Consider the following 14,736-nt stretch of genomic DNA (forward strand, 5'->3'; position numbering starts at 1 on the left):
GTGCAGCCAACGTCTGCTGTACAGTACACACATACAGTGTCACTATAAGATACACATGTGCCTGCGGTACACACACTATGTCACTGTGCAGCCAACGTCTGCCGTACAGTACACACATACCGTGTCACTATATGATACACATGTGCGCGCGGTACACACACTATGTCACTGTGCAGCCAACGTCTGCCGTACAGTACACACATACCGTGTCACTATAAGATACACATGTGCCTGCGGTACACACACTATGTCACTGTGCAGCTAATGTCTGCCGTACAGTACACACATATCGAGTCACTATATCTGATATAGTGTGTGTACCGCAGGCACATGTGTGTCACTGTGCAGCTAACATCTGTACCCATCAGCCTATGAGCAATCATACATCAATATCACAATTGCAGAATTCTTTACTAAACTCAATGCAAACATGTTTTACTTAATTTTCATGTCAAAATCCTTTCTGTTGTTTAGTCTCTAAAAGACTTGTTTAAAGATCTGTTAGACGTGAACAATTTAATTCAAAGGACATTGTTTTTCCAAATCTCTACCCTCTGTTTAAAGTAGCAGAAACTTTTAAAGGTGAAAAAAAAATCATTATGTTTATCTTGCAAAGTTTCATCCTTTGTTTCATTCTCTGAATTCTATGTGAAAGAAATGGATGCTGCACACTGCCGGTGCGGAGCTGCACATGGGAATATTTACTACCAGGAACAAAGTAGTGAAAAAGCTGGAAATCTGAGCCCCCCATTTGCTTCTCACCTTGGGACAATTCCTTCCCGAATACCACGGCCTTGGAGTTGGAGACGCTGAAGCAATGCTCCAGAGCATCGAGCCGCAGGTTGAAGTTAATGAGAGCCGCTTCCACTCCAATCTTCGCCATGCCCAGCCAGAGGCCCACATACTCATTACAGTTCTCCATAAACAAACCAATAACGTCACCTGCCCGGAAACCCTCTGCATAAAGAAAATTGGCCACCGCATTAGAGAACTCATCTAGTTCTCGGAAGGTCCACGACACTCCTGTCCCCTCGAAAATGAGGGCGGTTTTGTCAGGGTGGCGATTCACACATTCCTTAAAAATGCTGGGGATGGTATTTCGCTCTCTCAGATGCCGGTTGACTTGCAACTTTACCCGCACAAGGGTCAGAGCTCCTCTATAAAGAGAGAGAATAAACATTTTTTTAACAAATGTCCACTATAAAGAGAGAGCAATCATGTTCGTTAAAATGAAGAGTTGGCGCATATGGAACAACCTCTTTCTGTGAATTAGCCAGTTATTTTTAGCTGTATAATCTGACAAAGACTGCTATAGCACAAAATATGAGAGGCTCTGTGACACGTGATAATTTTAGCCTACGTATAAAGATTACTTAAATGTTGCACAGAATTTTTTTCTTTAAAAAATTGTTTTTCCTTTAAGCGAGTTTCATCAGCCTAACAATATAAACAACCCTCAATTTCTTATACATGATTTCATCAGCCTAACAATATAAACCACCCTCAATTTCTTATACGTGATTTCATCAGCCTAACAATATAAACCACCCTCAATTTCTTATACATGATTTCATCAGCCTAACAATATAAACCACCCTCAATTTCTTATACATGATTTCATCAGCCTAACACTATAAACCCCCATCAATTTCCTATACATAATTTCATAAGCCTTACACTATAGGAAATTGATAGGGTTTATATCATTAGGCTGATGAAATAATGTCCAGGGAATTGATGGGGGGGGGGGGGTTAATCAGCCTAACACTATAAACCCCCATCAATTTCCTATATGTGATTTCCTCAGCCTAATGCTATAAACCCCTATCAATTCCCTATACATAATTTCATCAGCCTAACACTATAGGAAATTGATGGGGTTTATAGCATTAGGCTGATGAAATCATGTCCAGGAAATTAATTGGGGGGGGGGGGGGGGGGGGTAAAGGACCAGTCAACACAGTATATATGCATAATCAACAAATGCAAAATAACAAGACAAGACAATGCAATAGCACTTAGTCTGAACTTCAATGAGAAGTAGATTTTTTTTCTGACAATTTTAAAAGTTATGTCTTTTTTCACTCACCATGTACCATGTGACAGCCATCAGCCATTCACAAATGCATACAAGTACCATGTGACAGCAATCAGCCATTCACAAATGCATACACACTTATTCTTGCATATGCTCAGTGGGAGCTGGTGACTCAAAAAACATAATTTATGTAAGAACTTACCTGATAAATTCATTTCTTTCATATTAGCAAGAGTCCATGAGCTAGTGACGTATGGGATATACATTCCTACCAGGAGGGGCAAAGTTTCCCAAACCTCAAAATGCCTATAAATACACCCCTCACCACACCCACAATTCAGTTTAACGAATAGCCAAGAAGTGGGGTGATAAAAAAGTGCGAAAGCATATAAAATAAGGAATTGGAATAATTGTGCTTTATACAAAAAAATCATAACCACCACAAAAAAGGGCGGGCCTCATGGACTCTTGCTAATATGAAAGAAATGAATTTATCAGGTAAGTTCTTACATAAATTATGTTTTCTTTCATGTTCATTTCATTAGCAAGAGTCCATGAGCTAGTGACGTATGGGATAATGATTACCCAAGATGTGGATCTTTCCACACAAGAGTCACTAGAGAGGGAGGGATAAAATAAAGACAGCCAATTCCTGCTGAAAATAATCCACACCCAAAATAAAGTTTAATGAAAAACATAAGCAGAAGATTCAAACTGAAACCGCTGCCTGAAGAACTTTTCTACCAAAAACTGCTTCAGAAGAAGAAAATACATCAAAATGGTAGAATTTAGTAAAAGTATGCAAAGAGGACCAAGTTGCTGCTTTGCAAATCTCATCAACCGAAGCTTCATTCCTAAACGCCCAGGAAGTAGAAACTGACCTAGTAGAATGAGCTGTAATCCTTTGAGGCAGAGTTTTACCCGACTCAACATAGGCAAGATGAATTAAAGATTTCAACCAAGATGCCAAAGAAATGGCAGAAGCTTTCTGGCCTTTTCTAGAACCAGAAAAGATGACAAATAGACTAGAAGTCTTTCGGAAAGATTTAGTAGCTTCAACATAATATTTCAAAGCTCTAACAACATCCAAAGAATGCAACGATTTCTCCTTAGAATTCTTAGGATTAGGACATAATGAAGGAACCACAATTTCTCTTGTTGGAATTCACAACTTTAGGTAAAAATTCAAAAGAAGTTCGCAACACCGCCTTATCCTGATGAAAAATCAGAAAAGGAGACTCACAAGAAAGAGCAGATAATTCAGAAACTCTTCTGGCAGAAGAGATGGCCAAAAGGAACAAAACTTTCCAAGAAAGTAATTTAATGTCCAATGAATGCATAGGTTCAAATGGAGGAGCTTGAAGAGCCCCCAGAACCAAATTCAAACTCCAAGGAGGAGAAATTGACTTAATGACAGGTTTTATACGAACCAAAGCTTGTACAAAACAATGAATATCAGGAAGAATAGCAATCTTTCTGTGAAAAAGAACAGAAAGAGCAGAGATTTGTCCTTTCAAGGAACTTGCGGACAAACCCTTATCTAAACCATCCTGAAGAAACTGTAATATTCTCGGTATTCTAAAAGAATGCCAAGAAAAATGATGAGAAAGACACCAAGAAATATAAGTCTTCCAGACTCTATAATATATCTCTCTAGATACAGATTTACGAGCCTGTAACATAGTATTAATCACAGAGTCAGAAAAACCTCTTTGACCAAGAATCAAGCGTTCAATCTCCATACCTTTAAATTTAAGGATTTGAGATCCTGATGGAAAAAAGGACCTTGAGACAGAAGGTCTGGTCTTAACGGAAGAGTCCACGGTTGGCAAGAGGCCATCCGGACAAGATCCGCATACCAAAACCTGTGAGGCCATGCCGGAGCTACCAGCAGAACAAACGAGCATTCCTTCAGAATCTTGGAGATTACTCTTGGAAGAAGAACTAGAGGCGGAAAGATATAGGCAGGATGATACTTCCAAGGAAGTGATAATGCATCCACTGCCTCCGCCTGAGGATCCCGGGATCTGGACAGATACCTGGGAAGTCTCTTGTTTAGATGAGACGCCATCAGATCTATTTCTGGAAGTTCCCACATTTGAACAATTTGAAGAAATACCTCTGGGTGAAGAGACCATTCGCCCGGATGCAACGTTTGGCGACTGAGATAATCCGCTTCCCAATTGTCTATACCTGGGATATGAACCGCAGAGATTAGACAGGAGCTGGATTCCACCCAAACCAAAATTCGAGATACTTCTTTCATAGCCAGAGGACTGTGAGTCCCTCCTTGATGATTGATGTATGCCACAGTTGTGACATTGTCTGTCTGAAAACAAATGAACGATTCTCTCTTCAGAAGAGGCCAAAACTGAAGAGCTCTGAAAATTGCACGGAGTTCCAAAATATTGATCGGTAATCTCACCTCCTGAAATTCCCAAACTCCTTGTGCCGTCAGAGATCCCCACACAGCTCCCCAACCTGTGAGACTTGCATCTGTTGAAATTACAGTCCAGGTCGGAAGCACAAAAGAAGCCCCCTGAATTAAACGATGGTGATCTGTCCACCACGTTAGAGAGTGTCGAACAATCGGTTTTAAAGATATTAATTGAGATATCTTTGTGTAATCCTTGCACCATTGATTCAGCATACAGAGCTGAAGAGGTCGCATGTGAAAACGAGCAAAGGGGATTGCGTCCGATGCAGCAGTCATAAGACCTAGAATTTCCATGCATAAGGCTACCGAAGGGAATGATTGTGACTGAAGGTTTCGACAAGCTGCAATCAATTTTAGACGTCTCTTGTCTGTTAAAGACAGAGTCATGGACACTGAATCTATCTGGAAACCCAGAAAGGTTACCCTTGTCTGAGGAATCAAAGAACTTTTTGGTAAATTGATCCTCCAACCATGATCTTGAAGAAACAACACAAGTCGATTCGTATGAGATTCTGCTAAATGTAAAGACTGAGCAAGTACCAAGATATCGTCCAAATAAGGAAATACCACAATACCCTGTTCTCTGATTACAGACAGAAGGGCACCGAGAACCTTTGAAAAAATTCTTGGAGCTGTAGCTAGGCCAAACGGTAGAGCCACAAACTGGTAATGCTTGTCCAGAAAAGAGAATCTCAGGAACTGATAGTGATCTGGATGAATCGGAATATGCAGATATGCATCCTGTAAATCTATTGTGGACATATAATTCCCTTGCTGAACAAAAGGCAAGATAGTCCTTACAGTTACCATCTTGAACGTTGGTATCCTTACATAATGATTCAATATTTTTAGATCCAGAACTGGTCTGAAGGAATTCTCCTTCTTTGGTACAATGAAGAGATTTGAATAAAACCCCATCCCCTGTTCCGGAACTGGAACTGGCATAATTACTCCAGCCAACTCTAGATCTGAAACACAATTCAGAAATGCTTGAGCTTTCACTGGATTTACTGGGACACGGGAAAGAAAAAATCTCTTTGCAGGAGGTCTCATCTTGAAACCAATTCTGTACCCTTCTGAAACAATGTTCTGAATCTAAAGATTGTGAACAGAATTGATCCAAATTTCTTTGAAAAAACGTAACCTGCCCCCTACCAGCTGAGCTGGAATGAGGGCCGCACCTTCATGTGGACTTAGAAGCAGGCTTTGCCTTTCTAGCAGGCTTGGATTTATTCCAGACTGGAGATGGTTTCCAAACTGAAACTGCTCCTGAGGACGAAGGATCAGGCTTTTGTTCTTTGTTGAAACGAAAAGAACGAAAACGATTATTAGCCCTGTTTTTACCTTTAGATTTTTTATCCTGTGGTAAAAAAGTTCCTTTCCCACCAGTAACAGTTGAGATAATAGAATCCAACTGAGAACCAAATAATTTGTTACCCTGGAAAGAAATGGAAAGTAGAGTTGATTTAGAAGCCATATCAGCATTCCAAGTCTTAAGCCATAAAGCTCTTCTAGCTAAAATAGCTAGAGACATAAACCTGACATCAACTCTAATAATATCAAAAATGGCATCACAAATAAAATTATTAGCATGCTGAAGAAGAATAATAATATCATGAGAATCATAATTTGCTACTTGTTGCGCTAAAGTTTCCAACCAAAAAGTTGAAGCTGCAGCAACATCAGCTAATGATATAGCAGGCCTAAGAAGATTACCTGAACACAGATAAGCTTTTCTTAGAAAGGATTCAATTTTCCTATCTAAAGGATCTTTAAACGAAGTACCATCTGACGTAGGAATGGTAGTACGTTTAGCAAGGGTAGAAATAGCCCCATCAACTTTAGGGATTTTGTCCCAAAATTCTAACCTGTCAGACGGTACAGGATATAATTGCTTAAAACGTTTAGAAGGAGTAAATGAATTACCCAATTTATCCCATTCTTTGGAAATTACTGCAGAAATAGCATTAGGAACAGGAAAAACTTCTGGAATAACCACAGGAGATTTAAATACCTTATCTAAACGTTTAGAATTAGTATCAAGAGGACCAGAATCCTCTATTTCTAAAGCAATTAATACTTCTTTAAGTAAAGAACGAATAAATTCCATTTTAAATAAATATGAGAATTTATCAGCATCAATCTCTGAAACAGAATCCTCTGAACCAGAAGAGTCATCAGAATCAGAATGATGATGTTCATTTAAAAATTCATCTGTAGGGAGAGAAGTTTTAAAAGATTTTTTACGTTTACTAGAAGGAGAAATAACAGACATAGCCTTCTTGATGGATTCAGAAACAAAATCTCTTATGTTATCAGGAACATTCTGCACCTTAGATGTTGAAGGAACTGCAACAGACAATGGTACATTACTAAAGGAAATATTATCTGCATTAACAAGTTTGTCATGACAATTAATACAAACAACAGCCGGAGGAATAGCTACCAAAAGTTTACAGCAGATACACTTAGCTTTGGTAGATCCAGCACTAGACAGCTATTTTCCTGTAGTATCTTCTGACTCAGATGCAACGTGAGACATCTTGCAATATGTAAGAGAAAAAACAACATATAAAGCAAAATAGATCAAATTCCTTATATGACAGTTTCAGGAATGGGAAAAAATGCCAAAGAACAAGCTTCTAGCAACCAGAAGCAATGAAAAATGAGACTTAAAATAATGTGGAGACAAAAGCGACGCCCATATTTTTTAGCGCCAAATCCACATTATTTGGCGCCTAAATGCTTTTGGCGCCAAAATGACGCCACATCCGGAACGCCGACATTTTTGGCGCAAAATAACGTCAAAAAATGACGCAACTTCCGGCGACACGTATGACGCCGGAAACGGAAAATAATTTTTGCTCCAAAAAAGTCCGCGCCAAGAATGACGCAATAAAATGAAGCATTTTCAGCCCCCGCGAGCCTAACAGCCCACAGGGAAAAAAGAGTCAAATTTTTGAAGGTAAGAAAAAATGAATAATACAAATGCATAATCCCAAATATGAAACTGACTGTCTGAAAAATAAGGAAAGTTGAACATTCTGAGTCAAGGCAAATAAATGTTTGAATACATATATTTAGAACTTTATAAACAAAGTGCCCAACCATAGCTTAGAGTGTCACAGAAAATAAGATTTACTTACCCCAGGACACTCATCTACATGTTTGTAGAAAGCCAAACCAGTACTGAAACGAGAATCAGTAGAGGTAATGGTATATATGAGAGTATATCGTCGATCTGAAAAGGGAGGTAAGAGATGAATCTCTACGACCGATAACAGAGAACCTATGAAATAGACCCCGTAGAAGGAGATCACTGCATTCAAATAGGCAATACTCTCCTCACATCCCTCTGACATTCACTGCACGCTGAGAGGAAAACCGGGCTCCAACTTGCTGCGGAGCGCATATCAACGTAGAATCTAGCACAAACTTACTTCACCACCTCCATCGGAGGCAAAGTTTGTAAAACTGAATTGTGGGTGTGGTGAGGGGTGTATTTATAGGCATTTTGAGGTTTGGGAAACTTTGCCCCTCCTGGTAGGAATGTATATCCCATACGTCACTAGCTCATGGACTCTTGCTAATTACATGAAAGAAAAGGAAATTTATGCTTACCTGATAAATGTATTTCTTTTACAAGATATGACGAGTCCACGGATTTCATCCTTACTTATGGGATATCGCCTCCTGGTCAGCAGGAGGAGGCAAAGAGTACCACAGCAGAGCTGTATATATAGCTCCTCCCTTCCCTCCCACTCCAGTCATTCGACCGAAGTTAGGAAGAGAAAGGAAAAGCCAAGGTGCAGAGGTGACTGAAGTTTAACAAAAATAAAGACCTGTCTTAGAAAATGACAGGGTGGGCCGTGGACTCGTCATATCGGTTAAAGAAATAAATTTATCAGGTAAGCATAAATTTCCTTTTCTTTTACAAGATATGACGAGTCCACGGATTTCATCCTTACTTATGGGATAAAATACCAAAGCTATAGGACACGGATGAAAGGGAGGGACAAGACAGGAACCTAAACGGAAGGCACCACTGCTTGAAGAAACTTTCTCCCAAAAACAGCCTCGGACGAGGCAAAAGTATAAAATTTGTAAAATTTTGAAAAAGTGTGAAGAGACGACCAAGTTGCAGCCTTGCAAATCTGTTCAACAGAAGCATCATTTTTAAATGCCAATGAGGAAGCCACAGCCCTAGTAGAATGAGCCGTAATTCTTTCAGGAGGCTGATGTCCAGCAGTCTCATATGCAAAACGGATACTCTTCAGCCAAAAAGAAAGAGGTTGCCGTAACTTTCTGACCCCTACGTTTCCCGGAAAAGACAACAAACAATGAAGATGATTGACGAAATTCTGTAGTCGCCTGCAAGTAAAACTTCAGGGCACGGACCACGTCCAAGTTATGTAACAGACGCTCCTTCTTAGAAGAAGGATTAGGACACCAAGAAGGAACAATAATTTCCAGATTAATATTTTTGTTGGAAACAACCTTAGGAAGAAAACCAGGTTTGGTACGTAACACTACCTTATCAGAATGAAAAATAAGGTAAGGAGAATCACATTGTAGAGCTGAAAGCTCAGAAACTCTGCGAGCATAAGAAATAGCAACCAAAAATAAAACTTTCCAAGATAACAACTTAATATCTATGGAATGCATGGGTTCAAACGGAACCCCTTGAAGAACCTTAAGAACTAAATTCAAACTCCAAGGAGGAGTAATAGGTCTAAACACAGGCCTGATCCTAGTCAGTGCCTGACAAAAGGATTGAACATCCGGAATATCTGCCAGATGTTTGTGTAGCAAAATAGATAACGCAGAAATCTGTCCTTTTAAGGAACTTGCAGATAACCCCTTCTGCAATCCCTCTTGGAGAAAGGACAAAATCCTAGGAATCCTAATTTTACTCCATGAGTAACCCTTGGATTTGAACCAATAAAGATATTTACGCCATATCTTATGGCAAATCTTTCTAGTAACAGGCTTACGTGCCTGAATCAAGCTATCAATGACCGAATCAGAGAACCCTCGCTTAAAATCAAGTGTTCAATCTCCAAGCAGTCAGCTGTAGAGAAATTAGATTTGGATGATGGAAGGGTCCCTGAATGAGAAGGTCCTGCCTCAATGGAAACTTCCACGGTGGCAGAGATGACATGTCCACCAGATCGGCATACCAAGTCCTGCGAGGCCATGCAGGAGCAATGAGAATCACTGAAGCCCTCTCCTGTTTGATCCGAGCAATCACCCGGGGAAGGAGAGCAAACGGTGGAAACACATAAGCTAGGTTGAACAACCAAGGCACTGCCAAGGCATCTATCATTCCGGCCTGAGGATCCCTGGACCTGGATCCGTATCTTGGGAGCTTGGCATTCTGACGAGATGCCATAAGATCCAGCTCCGGCCTGCCCCACCTGAGAATCAGGGTGGCAAAGACCTCCAGATGTAGTTCCCATTCCCACGGATGAAACGTCTGTCTGCTCAGAAAATCCGCTTCCCAGTTGTCCACTCCTGGGATGTGAGCCTCCGCCCACCGAATTATCTTGGATACTTCTGTCATCGCTAAGGAACTCCTTGTTCCTCTCTGATGATTGATGTAAGCCACAGTAGTGATGTTGTCTGACTGAAATCGGATGAATTTGGTCGAAGCCAACTGAGGCCAAGCATTGAATATTGCCCTTAAAGTGACAGTAAAGTCAAAACTAAACTTTCATGATTCAGATAGGGCATGCAATTTTAAAAAACTTTCCAATTTACTTTTATCATAAAATTTGCTTTGTTGCCTTGGTGGTATTTTTGAAAAGCTAAACCTAGCTAGGCTCAAACTGATTTCTAAACAGTTGAAAACCGCCTCCTAGCTCAGAGCATTTTGAAAGTTTTTCACAGTTAGACTGTGCTAGTTCACATGTGTCATATAGATAACAACATTGTGCTCACTCCCATGAAGTTATTTAGGAGTCTTCACTGATTGACTACACTGCATGTCTGTCAAAGGCACTTAGATAAGGAGGCTGTCTGCAAAGGCTTAGATACAAGGTAATCACAGAGGTAAAAAGTATATTAATATAACTGTGTTGATTATGCAAAAACGGGGAATGGGTAATAACAGAATTTATGTTTACCTGATAAATTTCTTTCTCCAACGGTGTGTCCGGTCCACGGCGTCATCCTTACTTGTGGGATATTCTCTTCCCCAACAGGAAATGGCAAAGAGCCCAGCAAAGCTGGTCACATGATCCCTCCTAGGCTCCGCCTACCCCAGTCATTCGACCGACGTTAAGGAGGAATATTTGCATAGGAGAAACCATATGTTACCGTGGTGACTGTAGTTAAAGAAAATAAATTATCAGACCTGATTAAAAAAACCAGGGCGGGCCGTGGACCGGACACACCGTTGGGGAAAGAAATTTATCAGGTAAACATAAATTCGGTTTTCTCCAACATAGGTGTGTCCGGTCCACGGCGTCATCCTTACTTGTGGGAACCAATACCAAAGCTTTAGGACACGGATGAAGGGAGGGAGCAAATCAGGTCACCTAAATGGAAGGCACCACGGATTGCAAAACCTTTCTCCCAAAAATAGCCTCAGAAGAAGCAAAAGTATCAAATTTGTAAAATTTAGAAAAAGTGTGCAGTGAAGACCAAGTCGCTGCCTTACATATCTGATCAACAGAAGCCTCGTTCTTGAAGGCCCATGTGGAAGCCACAGCCCTAGTGGAGTGAGCTGTGATTCTTTCAGGAGGCTGCCGTCCGGCAGTCTCATAAGCCAATCGGATAATGCTTTTAATCCAGAAGGAGAGAGAGGTAGAAGTTGCTTTTTGACCTCTCCGTTTACCAGAATAAACAACAAACAAAGACAAAGTTTGTCTGAAATCCTTAGTAGCTGCTAAGTAAAATTTGAGAGCACGAACTACATCCAAGTTGTGCAACAAACGTTCCTTCTTTGAAACTGGATTAGGACACAAAGAAGGCACAACTATCTCCTGGTTAATGTTTTTGTTAGAAACAACTTTTGGAAGAAAACCAGGTTTAGGACGCAAAACCACCTTATCTGCATGGAACACCAGATAAGGAGAAGAACACTGCAGAGCAGATAATTCTGAAACTCTTCTAGCAGAAGAAATTGCAACCAAAAACAAAACTTTCCAAGATAATAACTTAATATCAACGGAATGTAAGGGTTCAAACGGAACCCCCTGAAGAACTGAAAGAACTAGGTTGAGACTCCAAGGAGGAGTCAAAATTTTGTAAACAGGCTTGATTCTAACCAGAGCCTGAACAAAGGCTAGAACATCTGGCACAGCTGCCAGCTTTTTGTGAAGTAACACAGACAAGGCAGAAATCTGTCCCATCAAGGAACTTGCAGATAATCCTTTTTCCAATCCTTCTCGAAGGAAGGATAGACTCTTAGGAATCTTAACCTTGTCCCAAGGGAATCCTGCAGATTCACACCAACAGATATACCAAATTATGTGGTAATTTTTCTGGTTACAGGCTTTCAGGCCTGAACAAGAGTATTAATAACAGAATCTGAGAACCCTCGCTTTGATAAGATCAAGCGTTCAATCTCCAAGCAGTCAGCTGGAGTGGGTCGAACGGACCTAGAACAAGAAGGTCTCTCAAAGGTAGCTTCCATGGTGGAGCCGATGACATATTCACCAGATCTGCATACCAAGTCCTGCGTGGCCACGCAGGAGCTATCAAAATCACCGACGCCCTCTCCTGATGATCCTGGCTACCAGCCTGGGGATGAGAGGAAACGGCGGGAACACATAAGCTAGTTTGAAGGTCCAAGGTGCTACTAGTGCATCCACTAGAGCCGCCTTGGGATCCCTGGATCTGTACCCGTAGTAAGGAACTCTGAAGTTCTGACGAGAGGCCATCAGATCCATGTCTGGAATGCCCCACGGTTGAGTGACTTGGGCAAAGATTTCCGGATGGAGTTCCCACTCCCCCGGATGCAATGTCTGACGACTCAGAAAATCCGCTTCCCAATTTTCCACTCCTGGGATGTGGATAGCAGACAGGTGGCAGGAGTGAGACTCCGCCCATAGAATGATTTTGGTCACTTCTTCCATCGCTAGGGAACTCCTTGTTCCCCCCTGATGGTTGATGTATGAACTTGGCCCTCGCTAGCTGAGGCCAAGCTTTGAGAGCATTGAATATCGCTCTCAGGTCCAGAATATTTATCGGTAGAAGAGATTCTACCCGAGACCAAAGACCCTGAGCTTTCAGGGATCCCCAGACCGCGCCCCAACCCATCAGACTGGCGTCGGTCGTGACAATGACCCACTCTGGTCTGCGGAAGGTCATCCCTTGTGACAGGTTGTCCAGGGACAGCCACCAACGGAATGAGTCTCTGGTTCTCTGATTTGCTTGTATCTTCGGAGACAAGTCTGAATAGTCCCCATTCCACTGACTGAGCATGAACAGTTGTAATGGTCTTAGATGAATGCGCACAAAAGGAACTATGTCCATTGCCGCTACCATCAAACCTATCACTTCCATGCACTGCGCTATGGAAGGAAGAGGAACGGAATGAAGTATCCGACAAGAGTCTAGAAGTTTTGTTTTTCTGGCTTCTGTCAGAAAAATCCTCATTTCTAAGGAGTCTATTATAGTTCCCAAGAAGGGAACCCTCGTTGACGGAGATAGAGAACTCTTTTCCACGTTCACTTTCCATCCGTGAGATCTGAGAAAGGCCAGGACAATGTCCGTGTGAGCCTTTACTTGAGGAAGGGACGACGCTCGAATCAGAATGTCGTCCAAGTAAGGTACTACAGCAATGCCCCTTGGTCTTAGCACCGCCAGAAGGGACCCTAGTACCTATGAGAAAATCCTAGGAGCAGTGGCTAATCCGAAAGAAAATGCCACGAACTGGAAATGCTTGTCCAGGAATGCAAACCTTAGGAACCGATGATGTTCCTTGTGGATAGGAATATGTAGATACGCATCCTTGAAATCCACCTTGGTCATGAATTGACCTTCCTGGATGGAAGGAAGAAGTGTTCGAATGGTTTCCATCTTGAACGATGGAACCTTGAGAAACTTGTTCAAGATCTTGAGAACTAAGATTGGTCTGAACGTTCCCTCTTTTTTGGGAACTATGAACAGATTGGAGTAGAACCCCATCCCTTGTTCTCCTGATGGAACGGGATGAATCACTCCCATTTTTAGCAGGTCTTCTACCCAATGTAAGAATGCCTGTCTTCTTATGTGGTCTGAAGACAACTGAGACCTGTGGAACCTCCCCCTTGGAGGAAGCCCCTTGAACTCCAGAGAATAACCTTGGGAGACTATTTCTAGCGCCCAAGGATCCAGAACATCTCTTTCCCAAGCCTGAGCGAAGAGAGAGAGTCTGCCCCCCACCAGATCCGGTCCCGGATCGGGGGCCCGCATTTCATGCTGTCTTGGTAGCAGTGGCAGGTTTCCTGGCCTGCTTTCCTTTGCTCCAGCCTTGCATAGGTCTCCAGGCTGGATTGGCTTGAGAAGTATTACCTTCCTGCTTAGAGGACGTAGCCCTTGGGGCTGATCCGTTTCTGCGAAAGGGACGAAACTTAGGTTTATTTTTGGTCTTGAAAAGACCTATCCTGAGGAAGGGCGTGGCCCTTGCCCCCAGTGATATCAGAGATAATCTCTTTCAAGTCAGGGCCAAAGAGTGTTTTCCCCTTGAAAGGAATGTCAAGCAATTTGTTCTTGGAAGACGCATCCGCTGCCCAAGATTTTAACCAAAGCGCTCTGCGCCACAATAGCAAACCCAGAATTTTTTCGCCGCTAACCTAGCCAATTGCAAGGTGGCGTCTAGGGTGAAAGAATTAGCCAATTTAAGAGCACGAATTCTGTCCATAATCTCCTCATAAGAAGAAGAATTACTAATAATCGCCTTTCCTAGCTCATCAAACTAGAAACACGCGGCTGCAGTGACAGGGACAATGCATGCAATTGGTTGTAGAAGGGAACCTTGCTGAACAAACATCTTTAGCAGACCTTCTAATTTTTTATCCATAGGATCTTGGAAAGCACAACTATCTTCTATGGGTATAGTGGCGCGCTTGTGTAGAGTAGAAACCGCCCCCTCGACCTTGGGGACTGTCTGCCATCAGTCCTTTCTGGGGTCGACTATAGGAAAACAATTTTATAAATATGGGGGGAGGTACTAAAGGTATACCGGGCCTGTCCCATTCTTTACTAACAATGTACGCCACCCGCTTGGATATAGGAAAAGCTTCGGGGGGCCCCGGGGCCTCTAAGAACTTTT

At 41.9% G+C, this 14,736-nt stretch overlaps 1 protein-coding gene across 1 annotated transcript in view; it reads right to left on the reverse strand.

Annotated features, from left to right (window-relative positions):
- SLC27A4 (solute carrier family 27 member 4) overlaps positions 1-14,736 on the reverse strand; it is a 119,683-nt gene that overhangs the window by 59,264 nt on the left and 45,683 nt on the right. The window contains exon 3 of the mRNA XM_053695848.1: positions 763-1,157. Within this exon, the coding sequence (XP_053551823.1) occupies positions 763-1,157 (395 nt within the window). The remainder of the gene's footprint in view (positions 1-762; positions 1,158-14,736) is intronic.

The sequence above is a fragment of the Bombina bombina genome, chromosome 12 (assembly GCF_027579735.1).
Source record: "Bombina bombina isolate aBomBom1 chromosome 12, aBomBom1.pri, whole genome shotgun sequence".
Taxonomy (NCBI): domain Eukaryota; kingdom Metazoa; phylum Chordata; class Amphibia; order Anura; family Bombinatoridae; genus Bombina; species Bombina bombina.